This window comes from Corvus kubaryi, unplaced genomic scaffold (genome assembly GCF_017639235.1).
Source record: "Corvus kubaryi isolate FWS band 111438036 unplaced genomic scaffold, C.kubaryi_AGA036_p1.0 37396, whole genome shotgun sequence".
Lineage (NCBI taxonomy): Eukaryota > Metazoa > Chordata > Aves > Passeriformes > Corvidae > Corvus > Corvus kubaryi.
Window position 1 is genome coordinate 5,072,746 of NW_024581135.1, and position 17,596 is coordinate 5,090,341.

Consider the following 17,596-nt stretch of genomic DNA (forward strand, 5'->3'; position numbering starts at 1 on the left):
TTTTAGTTGCTGAACTTCAAACATGCCTAACAGGTGTTCCTAAAACCAAAATGGATTTGCTTGTGTAATCTGGTTTCTGAAGTAAGGAAAAAGAAGGCAAAACACTGTAACATAGCACTTTTTCTGTGCATGGGAACTCAGCACAATCCTATAGGAAAAATGAATTTTTATACCTCTTGCACTTCAGAAAATAAACAAACACCTCTGCCATATTCTAGTTCTATTCAGTGGTCTAAGTAATGGCTACCTAATGTCTATTTTGACCTTTCATTACAAATTGTACTACTTAGAATTCAACTGCCATCATTAACATCCTAATAATGCGACAACCACTCAGAGATTGCTTCTGGGAAGGCAGATGGAGAAATAGCTTGGTGCAAGAACCAACCAATAGCTCACTACCCAACAAAAAGGGCTAAAAATGTCCTTAGGAGAACCTGTTCAAAGCAAGTTTGTTGAAAGAGCTGAAGCCAAAGCCCGATACAAAGGAATTTACTTATAAAGCACTGAGGAGTTGTGTAGGGCTCAGCTCCACATGATGGAGATAGAAGACAGGAGGAGCTCCTGCTAAGTGAGAAGGGCAAGGAGGGGTGGTGAGTTTCATCTTGCAGTACTCCCAAGGATGGATTCTCAAGGACCCTTCAGAACCTGGTTAAAAAAACAAACCAGCAGAGAAAATAAGGTCACCTCCAGAGGAGACTGGATCATTCTGTGATCCACTCATGGAGAAATGGCGCAGTAAAAACAAAAGCTAGAGGGTGATTTTTCTGCTGCTGTTTTTAATCTCATTTTAAATAACCCTGAAAGCATGCTAGGTTTTCTCCAGCACCTGAAGCTAGTCTGAGTGCCCACCATCTGGCAGTTCAGAGCTTTCCCTGGCTCCCACCTCTCTCAAGCAGCTGCAGGGCTCTGCATGCACAGATCAGTTTTACACACCAGCTTTCCAACACAACTTTTCAACAATAAAACAACATCAGAGCTTCCCAGCCATTAAGTAGCAACCAGAGAAGAGATGAATTTTAAAACATGTGATTTAAGCAGGCAAAATAAAATTTTCAAACATTTAAAAATATACCAAGAAACTGTCAGAAACGCTGTGAATTTTAGACACTTCCTCTATAATAGCATCCAACTCAGTTTGAAAAACTTGGTTTTAGTTCTTCCTGGATTATAGTGGGTGACTCAGAGGAGTGATAGTCTGGTCATCTCATGCAGGGGACAGAGGGCACATCCGAGCTCACTGAGGAGCTGTTGGTATGGGTATGGCTGTGAGGAAGGATGAGGTTTCCGTTCTTTCCACACCACACACCCCTGCTCTGCTGACAGGGGTGACTGAAAGAAGGTAACTAGTTTCATGTAGGATTAACAGAGGATTTTGTTTCAATAAAATATCAAGGCAGAAGAGTTTCATTTTACTAAATTTTCATTTGTGTGTTAGGTTTCTGTCCAGATTCTGGACCAGTTTATGTGGTTCATTTTATTTGTTTATTAAATAAATTATATTTACCCTACACTCTAGTTTAGGCAGTATTACATCAAAGGAGGTGCTACTGCTGCCTTAGCCTAGGTTTAAATTTGATGATGAGTCAGGGAAGCTTCAGGAGCAGATAACCCCTCTATTAGAGCCAGAGGAATGGAGCGTGAAGGACACTCATTCTGACACTAAAATGTGTTGTGCAAAGGACAGCTCTCTCAATCATCAAAAATGGTTTATTTTCCTAGACTCTAGGAAAGTGCAGAACAGCTTGTGCATTTCCATCAGCATGAAAACCATCCTTTTGTCTCATACTCTATCCTGCTGAGCCCACACTTTGGGCAAAATGGTTCCATAAATGTTTGTGCTCATGTTTCAGGAGGAGAAATAGGTTAATTTTGCCAGCGTCACTGAGATGTTCTACTTAAAAGTTATGATTGTGTCAATGATCAAAATAGTAATATCAGATATGCCATTTTAAATCTATTTGTAAAACATGGATAAAGATAATTATGGTTTCCAACAGTATCTAGTGTTTGGCTCCAACATGTTGGCAAATGCTTTCACTTTCCTGAAACCTCAGCATTCTGGCTGCAAGACAAAATTAATGCCAAAATAATTTAAAATTTTGGTGCTTTTTCAAATTTGTCTGGTAATGACATGCTGCCAAATACTGTGACAAGAACCATATCCTTTTCTATAAAGCTCTAGGATTCCTTTTGTGCTGCACAAATAAGGTCAATAAGAGATACGAGATCTCTGAAGAAACTTGAATCATGGCTGTCTATTCAAACTGAACTCTCTAGAAGTTCATCCATCATTAAAGCTAAATTTAAAAGGGGGAAGAGAATAATCTCAGCTTATATGATAGCCTAGCCCTATGGTCAGTAGAAAACTGCTTTGTGTTGATAGAAAAAAATCAAAGAAAACTCCAATAGAAGACAAGAATGAAGTATACAAAAAAAAGGAAAAAAATACATTTAAAAGAAAAAAGTTAACAATCCACATCTTAGACGAACTATTGATACAGAGAGAACAGGCACACAGATAAAGATGATTTTCATAATATAGGATTTGAAACAAATATGACTTTTTTGTCATTCTCCAAGAGTTTTCTGGGTCACCCAGGGACAAATCCAAGGCTTTATTTAATGTGTAATACACAAAGGGTAACCTGCACCTCAGAGAAGTTCTGCAAATAGAAGTCAAGCAGTTAGGCAACGCTCCAGCAAACCACTTAAACATCTGGTTCTAAAATGTCTCCATGAAGACAGGAGAACTCAAGAAGGGCAGTACAAAACTGACTAAAGAAAACGGATTAAACTTAAGCATTTTCTTAAATATCTTGTAGATTGGGAATTCACCCTTACCCCAGCCTCAGGGAAAGAAAGTTTCCTTGTATGATAGACTAATCTGTTGAAAGTTTTCTCCCTCTAACCCCTTCCTATTTTTAAATCAGAATTCCTCCAGGGAAGAGTTTATTTGACAAGACTCCAGCACCTTCCAAGAGGAAGCAAAGGAAAAGTTTCTGCAGGTGTCAAAAGGGGAGCACCAAGCCTGTGCCTGTGGTAAACATAAAAAATTCCTTTCAGACTCTTTCCCCTCAGCCCTCTGGCTGCCATCACGACCATGTGGATCACAGCTCTGCAATCCCATATCTGGATGTTACATCTGAGTTTGTCACTCACACAGAAACAGAGTCATCTTTGAGAAAAGATGGGAAACCACCGACCAAGCCTTTTGGTCAAAGATATTTGTCTAAATCAGCCCGAAAACGAAGAAGCCCCGAGGTCTGGCTAAAGCCCCTCACACACAATGTTTCCACGAATAGCAACAGTTCCACTGGCTCTACCAAACCAACAAGAGACCAAAGGAAAGCAAAAAGGCAGGACAAGTACTATGAATATTCATCCTTTCACCCATTGCGTGGCCCAACCCAGAGAGACCCAGAGAGCTTTGCATATTTTTTCCCTGAGGACTACTTTGAAGGGGTTCGGATGAAATTTCCACTCTCATGGCCCACTCCCAATGGCCTGACTGCCACCAAAGCTCTGGAGATTTGCCACCAAATTCTTGCAAATTCCACCATTGGCTTGGTGTGTAAAGGCCTCCTTGGAAAACATCTGGATGAGGCAATTGATATTTGCCTTTTGGACCTGCAGCTCAAAGATAATGTGGCTTGGGTGAGGGCACTGATAGCCCTTCTGGAAAATGAATGTGAAAGGAGAGTGCTAGGAAACAGAAACGGAGTGTTCCCTGTTGGAAACCAGGAGGAAATCCTCACCGCTCTCCGGTGTCCTGCGCTCTGCAGCAGCCACGGACACTGCACGGAACTGGGCTGCCAGTGCTTTGAAGGCCACAGCTCCTACGACTGCAGCGTTGCCACAAGTAAGTAAAGCATTCTTTCCATATTGGAATTATTACGTAGAACATCTGCACAGAGTTGTTTGCTCTTCAAGCAGTGCTACCAGTAAGGTATTTGATGAATTAGTAATCAGGTTTTGACCTTGAAGAGCCGATCAAAATATCTGGTTGGCTGGTCCTTCACTTTTTTGCCTCAGTAACTTTTTAAAAATGGATTTTACAAGCCCCTTAGCAAATTGGTTTTGCAGAAGTGATTTTCTTTACATCTGATCTATCACTGGCATGCTGACAAGCAGGCTTCTCACAAAAAAAGAAGAGTGTCCTGCTCACCTTGTGGTCAATATTCATGTAAACAGTGTAGAGATACTTCTTTGGTTTCTTTTTTTCCTGATCAACAGAGAATAAAATTTGAACATTAATTTCAAACACTGTACTAGTAACAAAACAAAATTAAAAGTGACAAAATGAACAAGTAACCCTGCCAAAGCTATCAAATAGCTACAGGATATACTCGAACCTGAAGACCTGATTCTGCAAATATTCATGAATTACATTTAGACAGAAGACTGTCCCACTGGGTTTGTTTCTTCTTTACAGCTCAGCCTCTCAATGGATGACTCCATGTCCAATATGAGTGCTGAGAGTGCTTTAAACTAAGCACACAGAGAAATGTTAGCAGGGATTTCAGTATGTGAACTCTGCCTCAGCAAACCACACAAGCTCACGCATGAAGTGACAGAGACTTCAGGCTCAGCCATCCAGCTGAATTCCTGCAGCTTAAGGAGCCACGGTGGTTCCACTGAACTGAAATGACAAGGTGGGCTCTCCTAACCCATCCCAAATGTGGGGGAAAGCCTTTCTCTGCAACGCTTAGGTTGGTCTGTATTTAGGGCAGGTAAAGCTCACATCGAGGCTCAGTCACCACGGCTTAGCTGAGACATCCAAATCTCCAGCCAGCTCCAGGAGCCCAGAGGCACATCTGATACCCCAATACACTTATTATCAGGGGTGGGATCACCCATGTTCTTCACATTAAACATGACTTCAGTGCAAGGGTTTAAAAGAGTTAAAGTATATCCTGACATTTGTTATTTTGTTAGTGGCAGGCTAAAATTTGCAGAATAACTTCCCAAATATGGAGGAATTAATTCTCTTTGCACAAACTGACACTAGGGACTGAAAAGTGAGTTGAGCAATTTTGAAGCAATTGTCCAGCACACAATTCAATGTTTAACTTCATTCCTCTGTGATACAGAGGGGTTAGGGGGCCTGCTTAGGCCAGATTTTAAAATTTTATTTTGCTATTGGCTGAAATCTCTCAGATTAGAGGAAAATAGCTTCAATATGACCTTTCAAGTAAAAGCTAATGGCACCTTGTCTTCTTGCTGTGACATCAAATATAAACAAGGACAGAGTACAGAGCACAGCCTGAGATTGCACAGGGAGGTGAGAACTGGAAAACAAACACACATCAGCTGTGGCAAACACCCCCTAAGTCACTGCCTTCCTCTGCCCTGACTGCTTTGTCTGTCTCTTGCTGCTTTTTCTTTGTACACTTTTAAGGTTCAACAGGACAGGGTGCTGGCCCATCCTGTCTAGACAATGCTTTTTCCAACAGAGGATGGACCAGATGAGCTTTGGGGTCCCTTCCAACCTGGAACTCCATGAACCCACAATTCACTTTTCTCCAGTTGAGGCAAATGTGGTTGCTGGTCTTTGCTTCAAATCACTTCTCTTTTGGCAGTCTGGTTTATTAGACCTCACAGTACATCAAATTAATCCTTCCAGTTTTCCGGTCACTAACATCCTGACTTCTCCTGGCAGTCTCCTACTCCTTCGAGTGCTACAGACCTGGAAACTACTCCACTGCTCCTGGGCTTCCACAGGGTCTCCACTGGGTGAGAGCTGCTCAGTGGGGCAGAGCTTTTAGCATGACCATCCTCTTGGTCTTGTTGGACCTGCAGAAGAGTTGCACTGCTGCAATTAGGAAATAGAAACTTCCCTTAATATTTATACTGTGCTGTTTGCTGGGGGTGTGTCAGTGTCATGAAAAAAAACAACAGTGACAGCTTCAGAAGTTTTCCTGACACAAACACTGGATTGGTGAAACACCAGTACACGCTGGGAGGGTGACAGGTCAGACAGCTCCTCACCAGAGCCCAATGCAGAGCAGGACCTGGCCACTGGAATAGTCCACCCTTGTAATACTGGCACAGAGATAATGGGATGGAGAAGCATCTGAAGTTCAACTTGATTTAGAGCAAAATTGAGAGTAAACAAAACCCAGAAAAATTAAAACAAAACCAAGGTAACAACTGGCATGCTTAATTTTCAGGGTATTCTCCCTTGTCTTTGGTATAAACGCAGAGAAGTTAAGAGAAAACTTCACAATAAGTTTGTTTCAATGTTAACTATGGAGAGGGAAAAGTACTGCCACAGTCTAGAGTAAATCAATGGGATGAACTGCAATGAGCTCCATTATGACAGACTATTTATCAATTAATTTATTAGTGATTTAGGATATTTTTCTATATATACAAAAACAGAGAAGCAGTATATATATATATAAATACATATCATTACCTGATCTTGTGAATGCAGTGTAAAGCAGATCTATACATACAGCCAGAGGTCTGATCCCCTACTAGGAGAAATAAAATCTTAGTTCTGGCATGCCAATCACCCTGACATTATAATACTTAGAAAAGGTCATCTAGATAATTTGGTACAGTCGATTAAGACAAGCCTTCATGTAAGCTTCACCTTTAGTTGTTCGTGTTTTTACATCTTTCACAGCATATTTAAAGATATTTGCTTGTTTTCACATTTCATAAGATGAAATGTTCTACATAGCATAGAATCACTTAGATTGGAAAAGACCTGGGAGATCATGGAATCCAACCCTTAATCCAGCACTGCCGCCTTTACCATCAAACCATGTCCCCAGGTGTCACATCTAGGTGGGTTTTTGAACACTTACAGGCATAGTGACTCCACCACTTCCCTGGGCTGCCTGTTCCAATGCCTGACCACCCTTTCAGTGAATAAATTTTCCCTAATATCCAATTTAAACATCTCTTGGCATAACTAGATGCTGTTTCTTCTTGTCCTATTGCTTTTTACTTGGGAGAAGAGACCATACCCCACCTGGATACAATCTCCTTTAAGGTAGTGCAGAGAGCAATAAGGTCCACCTGAGCCTCCTTTTCTCCAGGCTAAACACGCCCAAGGCTGTTCCCCTACATATCCCAAGGTACACATGTGATGGGACACCTCTTTCCAGGGAAAAGCACAGCAGTGCCACACAGCAACAACGAACCTCTCAAATGCTCAGAACCAAAGTGCTGCTGACATCCCTAAAGCCACGATTTCACACCAGAAAAAGTTATTAGAGATGAAGAATTAAGATCGATCTCAGAAATAAAGCTGTGTGCTCTGACCAGAGCAGCTTGAGCCCCGTCACTAGGAGCTCAGGAATCCTGGCCTGGCTGGCAGAGCACAGGAAATCAGCACTGTGCAAGCACAGGTGGGATAAGCCCCTGGGCTTTGTGACTAATAAGCAGAGGTTCTGTAGGAAGGGAAAGAAAGGAGAAGAAATAAAGAATTGAATTAGATTTCTGCTGGGCATATAAAAGTGCTGCCTCTTTCACTTTCTTTTCAAAAAATCAGGACAGAAGAAACAGAAGAATATTCATTGATTTCAGAAAAGCTGAGTTTTAAGTGCCATTGCTAGGGAAAAGTTATTTTCCAGGAGAAGCTACATGAGTAATGAAGGAGAAAGCAACTCCTTTTGCTGGCTATATATTTTCCAATCAGTTCCAAAACAAATCTACGTCTAATTTTCTAAGGCTGGAATTATAGATGGGAATTAAAACTCCCCCAAGATCAAGGAGGCCATCAGCATAATTCAAATATCTTTTCCAAGGTCACCCAACCTCAGCTATGCTGCCAATACATAACAATATATTCTGCCACTGGTTTTGGCCAGCAAACACACACAAAAAATGGCCCTGAAGTACTTTTAGGGATCGGAATACGGGCCATAATATATTTGGAGTCATTTTAAATGAAAACACGCATAAAGAGAGAATATGTGAAGTGTGGCTTGCAGAAAGGCTTACTCCTCTGCTCTGCCTGACTCCAACAGGAGCAGTCCAGGTGGCCAGAGCTATAATTATCCTCACATGAAAACCGCTATTTGGAGTTGAAAGGCACCTCTGAAATTTGGCAGCACTCCAGAAGCTTAGAATTTCTTAATGTTGCTTAACATTTCATAACCCCCACCCCCCCCAACACCTGTATAAGGTGCTTAAAATGTCATTACCACCTGTAATTAAAGGCAGAATCCAATTACAGCAGGTAGCAAATCAAGTTGGTGCTTACCATTTGTACATATTGACCATGTTGCTTATAAAAAAAAATTGGGACTGGTAAAGCACACATAGAGCAATGTAATATGCAGATTGTATGAAGCTCTAAAGAGCAATTACAAGATAAAAGGTAATGAGGAATAATAAGGACAAATTAGTTTCAGTGAAGTAATGACACTTGAAGTTTAAATTTCTACATGGAAAGTTCTGGGGAGAAAAAAATTTAACCAGCAAAGAAATCAAAGCAAGCAGAAAATGAAGGTGGGAAGGTGAGAAGGTGAGAAGGGAATGCTCACCTACCACACTTGCAGAGATCCCATTTTCATATCAATACATTTCATTGGTTTTATTAAGAGGGGCTGTGAACCCAACTGCATTTTCAGAGCTGTGAACCACAACCACACAGGTCCCTCAGACCCATCTGCCACAGCAGCTACATCGATTACACCCTTTTATTTTTAGAGTGGATATATAGACCTTTCTGAATTCAACAGCCTGCTTTGGGTCTTGTTCATGTGCTTTAATTAAATAATACGAATTAAAGCACGCAATATTTTTATTTTTTTTTTAAATAAATATAATAAGCAAAAGTATGAGTTCAGCTATTTCAATTCCTCAGGCTGGGTCCTCCAATGGAAAATTTCTCTTCCCATTGGAATGGTAAGCTCAGAGCTTTGATCAGATCAGGAACGTGAGGTCAGGTACCTATTATGGAAATCTCACCGTTTATGTAATTGTGCTTTATTTTTAAGCTTAATTCTCATTTTCAAAGACAAAACCCAAGAAAGACATTTAAAGAAAATACATTTTTTCAGGATCCCCAGGGAAAGGGGACAGAGTATTTCAGTTGTCTACGTCAAAATCCAATCTGCTTTGGAGACTTTGTATGGGAGCATACAGACTGAAATAAATACTTTTCTCCCACTTGTATGAATTCAGTGATCTTTAAATTCCAGATCATAATGATTATGTAAGGGCTGTTAGCATGTCAAGTAAATGAATACTTTTTGGCATTTTCAATGTGTGTTTTGCTGATGTGATGCAGAGGGAGCCATCAGGATATATTGGGTCAATAGATGCTCTCCTTGCATAAATTAGACCATACAAAGTAAAACATGCCTATTAGATTTTTCAAAGAAAATATAATCAATTTACAGAATTCCCAGGACATCTGCAATGAAAAATATTACTCACTGTGTGTAAGGCTGGTGTCCTCTGAGGCTGGGACCAGCCTGTGGTGCTGGTGTGACCAGACTTTCAAGGGAGAATTCCATTTTATAGCACCACAAGGGCCCCAGAAACAGAGTTACCAGAAACTGTGACCCTCTGCACAGGAATTGATCAGTTTTTCAAATTGTTCAGGCTAGTAAACAAAGAAAAAACAACCAAGCTTTTTGCTAATATGGCAAAACATGTTCTATGGCAGAGAGGATGCAGTACACTTTAGCAATTCTATTGATTTTTCAAAATTGGATTTCACAGGAAGAGTCAAACATGCTTGTGAGAACAGCAGACACCATGCTTACTGCTTTCAAACTTTTCTCACCAAACAGAGTGCTATTGCTACAAAAAAAAAGTTAAATGGCATTATTCCTTATAAAGCCCTTCTTCTTTTCAAATAGTAAGGCATTGGGCTTAATTCCACTCTTGTTATAACAATTCCATTGACTTTGGTGGACGTAATATCAACAAAGCCACAGTTACTATCACTTTGATGAAGTTACACTATCAAGACAAAAATCAGGTCTCTTTTTCACAAATATTCTTTCATTTTTTTCTTTTTTTCTCATACTAATTGCTGACTTTTACATTCCACAAAGTTGGCTTTTCCTATCTATCCAGCTGAGGGAGGTTTGACACTTTCCACCGCCTGTAGCCTCCCCACTCCCTCTTGTGTGGACAGTTCACTTGACAACTGCTGGGCAGGGAGGCAGTGCTCTGGTACCAAAGTTTAGAAGCTGGGGCATCTGTTTCTAGCAAATACATTTTTTCTTCAGTAATGAATTCTGTAAGGCAGGGATCACTTCAAGTAGATCTCTGTGTACCATTACAGCATAAACCATAATTTAATACGCAGCTCCCAGCCCTCTGGGATTGTGTTCTTTACACTGGGCTTAAAGATATTAAGAATATATTCTTATTTCCTTAAAGCTGACATTAAAGAAGTTTCACTAAGATATCAATACTCCATAAAAGAGGTTCTGTACAACTTGAAAATGGAAACTTTTCTTTTGAGACCTGTTATCTCCACTTAATATCCATTTTTCCCCCTCAGCTTACAGAATAATATTGGAAAGTAGATAAAGAGTAAATATGAATATACTATTATGCAATTCAAGATTACATTGGGTTCAGTTACTCAGCTTTTTCCTAGTTAAAACAATGTATGATTTAATGCTGAAATAAAACTGGGGGAAAATATCTTCTAAATGTTTATTTACAAAACACACTTTCCTTCTCCCAGCCATCTACAGAGGAGTGGTCCTCATCATCATCATCTCTGAGGCCCTGGCACAGGTTGCCCAGAAAAGCTGTGGATGTCCCATCCCTGGAAGTGTTCAGGGCCAGGTTGGATGGGACTTGGAGTATCCTGTATGAAGAAAATTATTCATTAGTATCTTCAGGTCTGGGCCATAAAAATTTACACAAATACATTCTTCTCAGGCTAAAAACAGAACCAGTATTATCAGTCATATTTACAAAAAGTATAATGATTAAATATCAAGCTTTGACATTACCTGTCAAAAAATCAATTTTTGAACATAGGACTTACCAGCTTTTGAAAATAGAAGTCTTGTTCTTTTAAAGGAATGAACACCTCCAACCACAAAAGTTTTAGTAACTACAAAATTTACAAAAGAAAAATAGTTTAGAATTAAAAGAGAAAAAAAGCATGAACTCTGACTACCACTGATGCATCCTCACTGACACCCACACACTGTGCTTGGAGACACATTTTTCTCAGTCACATCAAATATATTTGTGGGCAATTTTCAGGGACTGGAAACTTCTTGCTAGTTTTAAAGCCTTTCTTCTTTTCACAGCAGTTTTACTTTAGCTTTTGCTGGTGCAGATGCAATAAACAAGCATCTGAAAAGGCAAACATCAATACCAGCTTTAATCTACTGTTTTAAGTCCCAGTTCTTTCTGTTCAAGGCACAGACCTGACTGAGCAGGAAGAGGGATATTAGCTTTATAGTTATAAAGTCAATAGAAACCGAATTTTAAAAGGATATCAAATCCTCATGATAAGGGACATGGAAGGTTGCATGCTCAGTGATCCATACTATTCCCTGCAAACCAGATCACGGAGATTAGTCTTTTCTGGAGATTAGTTTATTTGCTTTAATGCAAAGCAGTGAAAACAGTCCAGTGAAACATGTAGCTAAACAAAACCATTTTCTGAAGTACGTAGAATCAAATTGCCAGAAAAGTTTAAAAAATTATAGGTCTGATTCAAACTGACCAAAGCCAGACAACCCAGAAGCAAGTCTATAACTTCTTTACATCAGGCTGTTTACAGATACCACAGGAAATTTCAGCCTTAAATCTTCTTAAATCCACAAGAAAACAAAAAGCCCTGAACAAAGAACTTCCTTCTCCAAGTACTCACACACACTCACAAGATAAATGATAAGTTCACAACTGTTTGTAAACTAGAATTATAACCTGCAAACCATTCAAAAGTCTGATTTAAACTGACCAAAGCTGAAAAATCAGAGCAAACTTGTAATGCCTTTAAATCATGTCATGTAAAGAGCCCACAGTCCACCTGATACAGAACATTCAACCAATTGTGAACAAAACCCGAAGTGTAATAACCAGATTTACTCTAATTCAGTAGCTTTAAACATGGGAAAATTACTGAAACCAACTAATTGGACGCTAGAGTGGACATAAGGACTAAGATGACATCACAATGACCCAAATCCCTTTGAGTGGCGTCATTGCACTCATAGGAAGCCTCAAGATGTTGCCAAGGATTCTGCCCTGAAATGCCATTGAGGGACAAAATCTGAGACCTGCTTTGGTGTGCCAGTGAGCACCAGGAAAGCACAACCAGAACCTTAACTGATGTCACCTCTCCAGACCATCTGGAAAAGAAGAAATATTCTGTAGTCAACACCACAATCCTCTTCCTTTCTATCGCTGAAGTACATTGCTAGCAAGCCTTTTAAAAATAGAAGGATTAAATAAACCTAAAATGTCATAGTGAGATTTCTAAAGCAAAAAATAATCTACCATATTGTTGCAGCACATGGATGCTTTCAGTGTGAAATTGAGCCAGGCCATTTCTCACATGCAGTGAGCTCTGGCACAATGCTTTTCCCCCACACTCTCCCAGGGCTCGTGTCTGCAATCTGTACTGGATGCCAGAGACCCTCAAAGCAGAAAGCCAGATTCACTCCATGCCAGTGAAAAGTCATAGGTCTGGAGTTTGGTACTATGGAAACAGAATCATTTAGGGTGGAAAAAATCCCTAAGGTCATCGAGTCCAACTGTTAGCCCAGCACTGCCAAGCCCAGCAGTAAACCATGTCCCCAAGTGCCACACCTACATGGCTTTTAAATACCCCCAGGGATGGTGACTCCACCACTTCCCTGGGAAGCCTGTTCCAGTGCTTGACCACCCTTTTGGGGCAGAAATTTCTCATAATATCCCATCTAAACTTCCCCTGCTGCAATTTGAGTCCATTTCCTCTTGTCCTGTCACTTGTTAGTTGGGAGAAGAGACCAATCCACACCTTGCCACAAGCTCTTTTCTGGGAGTTGTAGAGAGTGAGAAGGCCTCCTTTTCTCCAGACTAAAAATCCCCAGGTCCTTCAACTGCTCTGGTTCTCTGAGATCTGGTTTTGGAAGCAGGAAAAAGCAGTTTTCATTTAGAAGCCAGGGAGGTCACTGATGTGCAAAACTCCTGGCAAACAGCATATGGATACTGATAGTTTTTTCTTGGGGAGGATTATCAAATGAGCTTTGGGTCATGGATAGCACGAGTTCCAGGATAATGGATTCAGTGATTGTGTCTATGATGACTGTAATAACTCTATATATAAAAGAAGTACAATGTTTGTGCAAGCATTTGAATGGAGGCAGACTCAGGCTTGCTCTGTCCAAGGTGTGAGATAATTAAGCATCAATTTGCTCTGATACAGAGCCCTCATATCTATGGTGTTTGGAGGTCCCCATCCACACCAGCAAGCTCTGGCATAGCAAATTGTTTCATCATCTACCTGATTCCAAGGAAGGGACAACTGGGCATCATGGGCCATTTACTTGTGCATTTCAGCAAAGATTTAACCCAGCCCAGCACTTGTGATCTGGTTCTTGATTTGCTTTTGAAATAGCAATAGCTTAGATAGCTTATTTATCATCCCCTCTAAGAAAAGCAGGGCAGTTCCTTTCCTTCTCTTTACTCAAGCAAAATTTTTGCTGATTTCAAGTTCAGGTCTGCTGCTCCAGCCCAAAGCCTCATGGTGGTTTTCAAACATTGCAGAAGGAAGTTTATTTGTGCTGGGATACTTTTCTAATCAAATGAGTAAATCCAACATGAACCATATCTATCCATCAGCAAGGCTTCAATAAGTGTAGTTTTGCAATATTCTTGATTTTGTGTCAACTGTCTTCACTTTACTTCTACTACTGTGCATATTATTTACATAATACACTGCAACAAATACCTGTAAAACCAACCGTGCATTTATGTGGGGGTTTCAGTCTGTGATGCAGCCTGTGCTCCTTGTCAGGTTTGATTCATGTAAATGATTACAGAATGAAACCACACTGTCAGCAACTCTGAATTTACTGTTCTTTTCTGGAAATTCCTACTGGAGATGGGAGGAGAAGGAAGGGAAGGTGGGGGAGGTATTGTGCCTTGAGGGAGGTACAACACAAGCACTGCAAACCAAACAGCACAGATCCCTTATTCTGTCACCTGAGGTCTGGAGGCCTTTGAGATTTCCACCTTGAACTCCAGACTCCTCTCTCCTTTTCATCTCAAAACAGTTTCATTAAAGCACAAGATTTTTTTTTTAGTTTTTTCTCCCCAGCATTCCCTGTTGTTCATCACTGTCCCAATGCAATGTTCTGCCAGGTGATAGATGCATTTTTTTGGTGTTTACTTGCTGTGTGTACAGACTGGGCACTGGAAATGCAGCAGGATGCCCATGCCTGAGCCAGTGGATATGAACACATGCTGCACCCTGTCACATATCTGAGCCCCAGGCACCAACCTGAGCTTCAGTTTTTGATCTACCAGTAAAAGTCAAAGCATATTCTTGGTCTACAGACCATACAGAGAAGAGAAGGAGGACGTTCTGCCCTGGATTTTGTTGGATTTTGATATTCTCACTTCCTAAACATAAATTATTAATGTTCAAATATATCATACTTTTTACAAGCTTCTTCCAGGAACTTCCTCATTACCTACAGATAACCCTCCTGCCTCTAACTTGCCCCCCTGCAGACATCAGACATCCATCCCAGGTCTCCAAAACCTCTGCTTTCTCTGGACATCTGCACTTTTGCCCTCGCTCTCACCCTTGTGATGTTTCCCAGCTCTTTTCATTGCTCTTGTCTTTCTCCCCTCCAGTCTTTAGCTGAACTACTTGCAGCTCTTTTGCTGGGGTTTTTCAGGCTCTCCTGTATTTCCTTCTGATGTCATCACCTCTCTGGACTTACCAACTACCCCTCCACTACCATGGAGCACTGAATGAGCACACCTTGATCCCTGTACCCCCAGCAAGAACAGGATCTGGATGTTTGAGTGCCCAGCTGCCAACTGCCAGGAGACTTTTCCAAAGCTGGTGTCATGGAGATTTCCTCTCCCCTGTTTGGTTGAAACTGGCTAATATGCAACAACACTAGAAGGCAGAGGGGAAGACAGACAGAAACTCTCATTAAAACCAAATGCCTAAAATTCCTACACCCATTACATGTGACACCTCATTTTAAAAAACAGATAAAAACACCAGGCCTTGCCAATATTTATGTATTGCCTATACTGAGGTCTAAAGGCTGAACTCTAGTATCCACTACTTTAAAAAAGGAGACATGACAATTACTTTTATTTTCCATCAGTCTTAAAGCTGGTAAGACACTGATGTTTTCAGTTGTTGCTAAGTAGTTTTTGTATTAAGGAAAGGACTTTCCATGTTCTCATGCCCTGCCAGCAAGTAGTCTGGGGGTGGACAGAGAGCTGGGAGGGGACACTGACAGGACAGCTGACCCCCACTGACCAAAGGGATATCCTCTTCCATATGGCATCCTGCTCAGTCCATAAACTGGGGGAAAAGCTGGCCAGGGCCACTGCTCAGGTACTGGCTGGGCAGTGGTGAGTGGTGAGCAATTGCATTGTGCATCACTTGTATATTCTAAATATTTTATAATAATTATTATCATTACTGTAATTTTCTTCCTTTTCTCTCCCATTAAACTGCCCTTAACTCATACATTTTCTCACTCTCTCCCTTTTGATTATCTTCCTGATCCTGCCAGGAGGGGCAGTGAGTGAGTGCCTGTGTGATGTTCGGTTCCTGGCTGGGGTGAAACCCTGACAAGTGTGTACAGAATGGCTTGAGAGGAATAAATACAAAATGCTGTGCTGATACTGTAAGTCACTGGGGCTGGGTAATCCTGCCCTGACCCTGACACGGGAGTGTGTCCTTAAAGATTGAGGAAACCCTTGGGGAAGTGCAGGGGTCTCATCAACAAGCAGCTGACCTGAGAGTGCTTTTGTGGAACAGGAAGGGCTGCAGGAGCACACTCCTGTGCCTCACTCCTTACCAGCCCCTGAGATTCTACTTCACCCACAGAAGCCTGAAAATCTGCAGTGATAATGAAAACATTAATGCAATCCAAGCTACCTCAGTACCAATGGGCCTAACTATTAAAATCTCATGAAAAACATAATGAAGCATTTTTTTTTAAATTTTTATACACTAACCACAGAAGAAGGCAATTTATCAAAACCAGTCACCACATCTGACTAATAGTTTTGTGCATTACAGGAATCCACCAGTAACTGATGAAAAGCTGATAAGCTGTAAACGATTTCTCTTCTTGTAAATATTGCAAAGCGTCCAGCAGTGTTGGTAATACTGCTGCAATAAAATCAATTAAAAAAAAAATGAAAGAAAAGCTAAAAGCATTTCAGAAGTGCAGGGCAAAAAGAAGTCTTTTCACTATTTTTCATATTTATGTTGCTTTCCTTCCTTCTTTTCTCTGGAAAAACGTGAGTCATGCAGCTCTGTTGTTACAGGCTGCAATCTGGTGGGATGGCAGTGTTTAAACAGCATTTTTCCTAATTACAGCCTTAATGGCAGAGCCCTAAAGGAACAGCGAGGTGCTGGGGAAGGTTATCAATTCAGCTCAGGGCATTTTGCCCCTCCAATCAGAGCTGAACTAATGTACCATTAAAATATTAGGTGATGGAGAGCTTCTGTTTTGGCTAAGCTACAGCTCAGAGAAAATTGATGGGCAATATTGCTTTGCCAGAGCAGTGGTGACGGGGCTGGGAAGAGGAAGGTAAGTGGGAATAACAACTGGGACTCCACCCTGCTGGTGAGCAAAGTCCCTCCCAGGACTCCTGGTCACACCCCTGTTATTAAGTGCTGCTCAGGAGGCAAGAAGAAAATGTTCTCCTTTGTGTTACTTGCCACCATAGTGGCTTCTCCCTACCACTAGAAGTACAAACAGTATAAATAAAAACATGTAACCATGATCCTGACTGACTGCTGTTATTGATGTATGATATTGAAGCCATTCTGAGTGTTGTGCTAGCCAAGAGCTGATGCAAATATCTACCAAATTATGATTTTTCTTAATTGAATATGTGAATCCTGGCATGCAATGGATTTGCATTTTTCCTCTGTAGAAATAACTCCAACATGAAAGCAATGAGCAATTTTAAATGATGAGTACCTAAAGTAAAACAGAACTCAAAGGAAATATTACCTGAGAATCATAAAACATTTTAAAAACAGCAATAGGTGCAAGTCAGCCTTGTAAGGGAGCCAGCAGAGTCTGTACACCACTTAAGCCTTACTTAAGGCCTCAATGTAGGCTTTAAGGGAAACTTAGCTGGTGCATACCCTTTGTGCTGGCAGAGTGCAGAGCTGAGCACTACCATCAATGATTTAACCCTCTCAAGAAGGCTTTCCTTTGAGAATCCTTTTACTGCCTCCAAAACTTTAGGGAAAGAAACCCAAACAACAGAACAAAAACATAGGACTGGCTTTTACCCTGCTTTTTAACACTACAGAGAGTCTGGTGGCATGGACTTGTCTTGTTCCCTTGCTTCTCCATGATGGGATCAGGGCTTGTCCTCTCAGCTGTGCTCCCACCCTGTTGCCTGGGTCAGCAGCAGTATTACCACTGGATACTTAGGTCAA

The 17,596-nt window shown here is 41.0% G+C and overlaps 1 protein-coding gene across 1 annotated transcript in view; it reads left to right on the plus strand.

Moving 5' to 3' along the window:
- The window catches only part of LOC121670349 (von Willebrand factor D and EGF domain-containing protein-like), a 164,019-nt gene that overhangs the window by 74,998 nt on the left and 71,425 nt on the right, over positions 1-17,596 (plus strand). Inside the window, exon 11 of the mRNA XM_042040440.1 lies at positions 2,934-3,862. Coding sequence (XP_041896374.1) covers positions 2,934-3,862 — 929 coding nt within the window. The remainder of the gene's footprint in view (positions 1-2,933; positions 3,863-17,596) is intronic.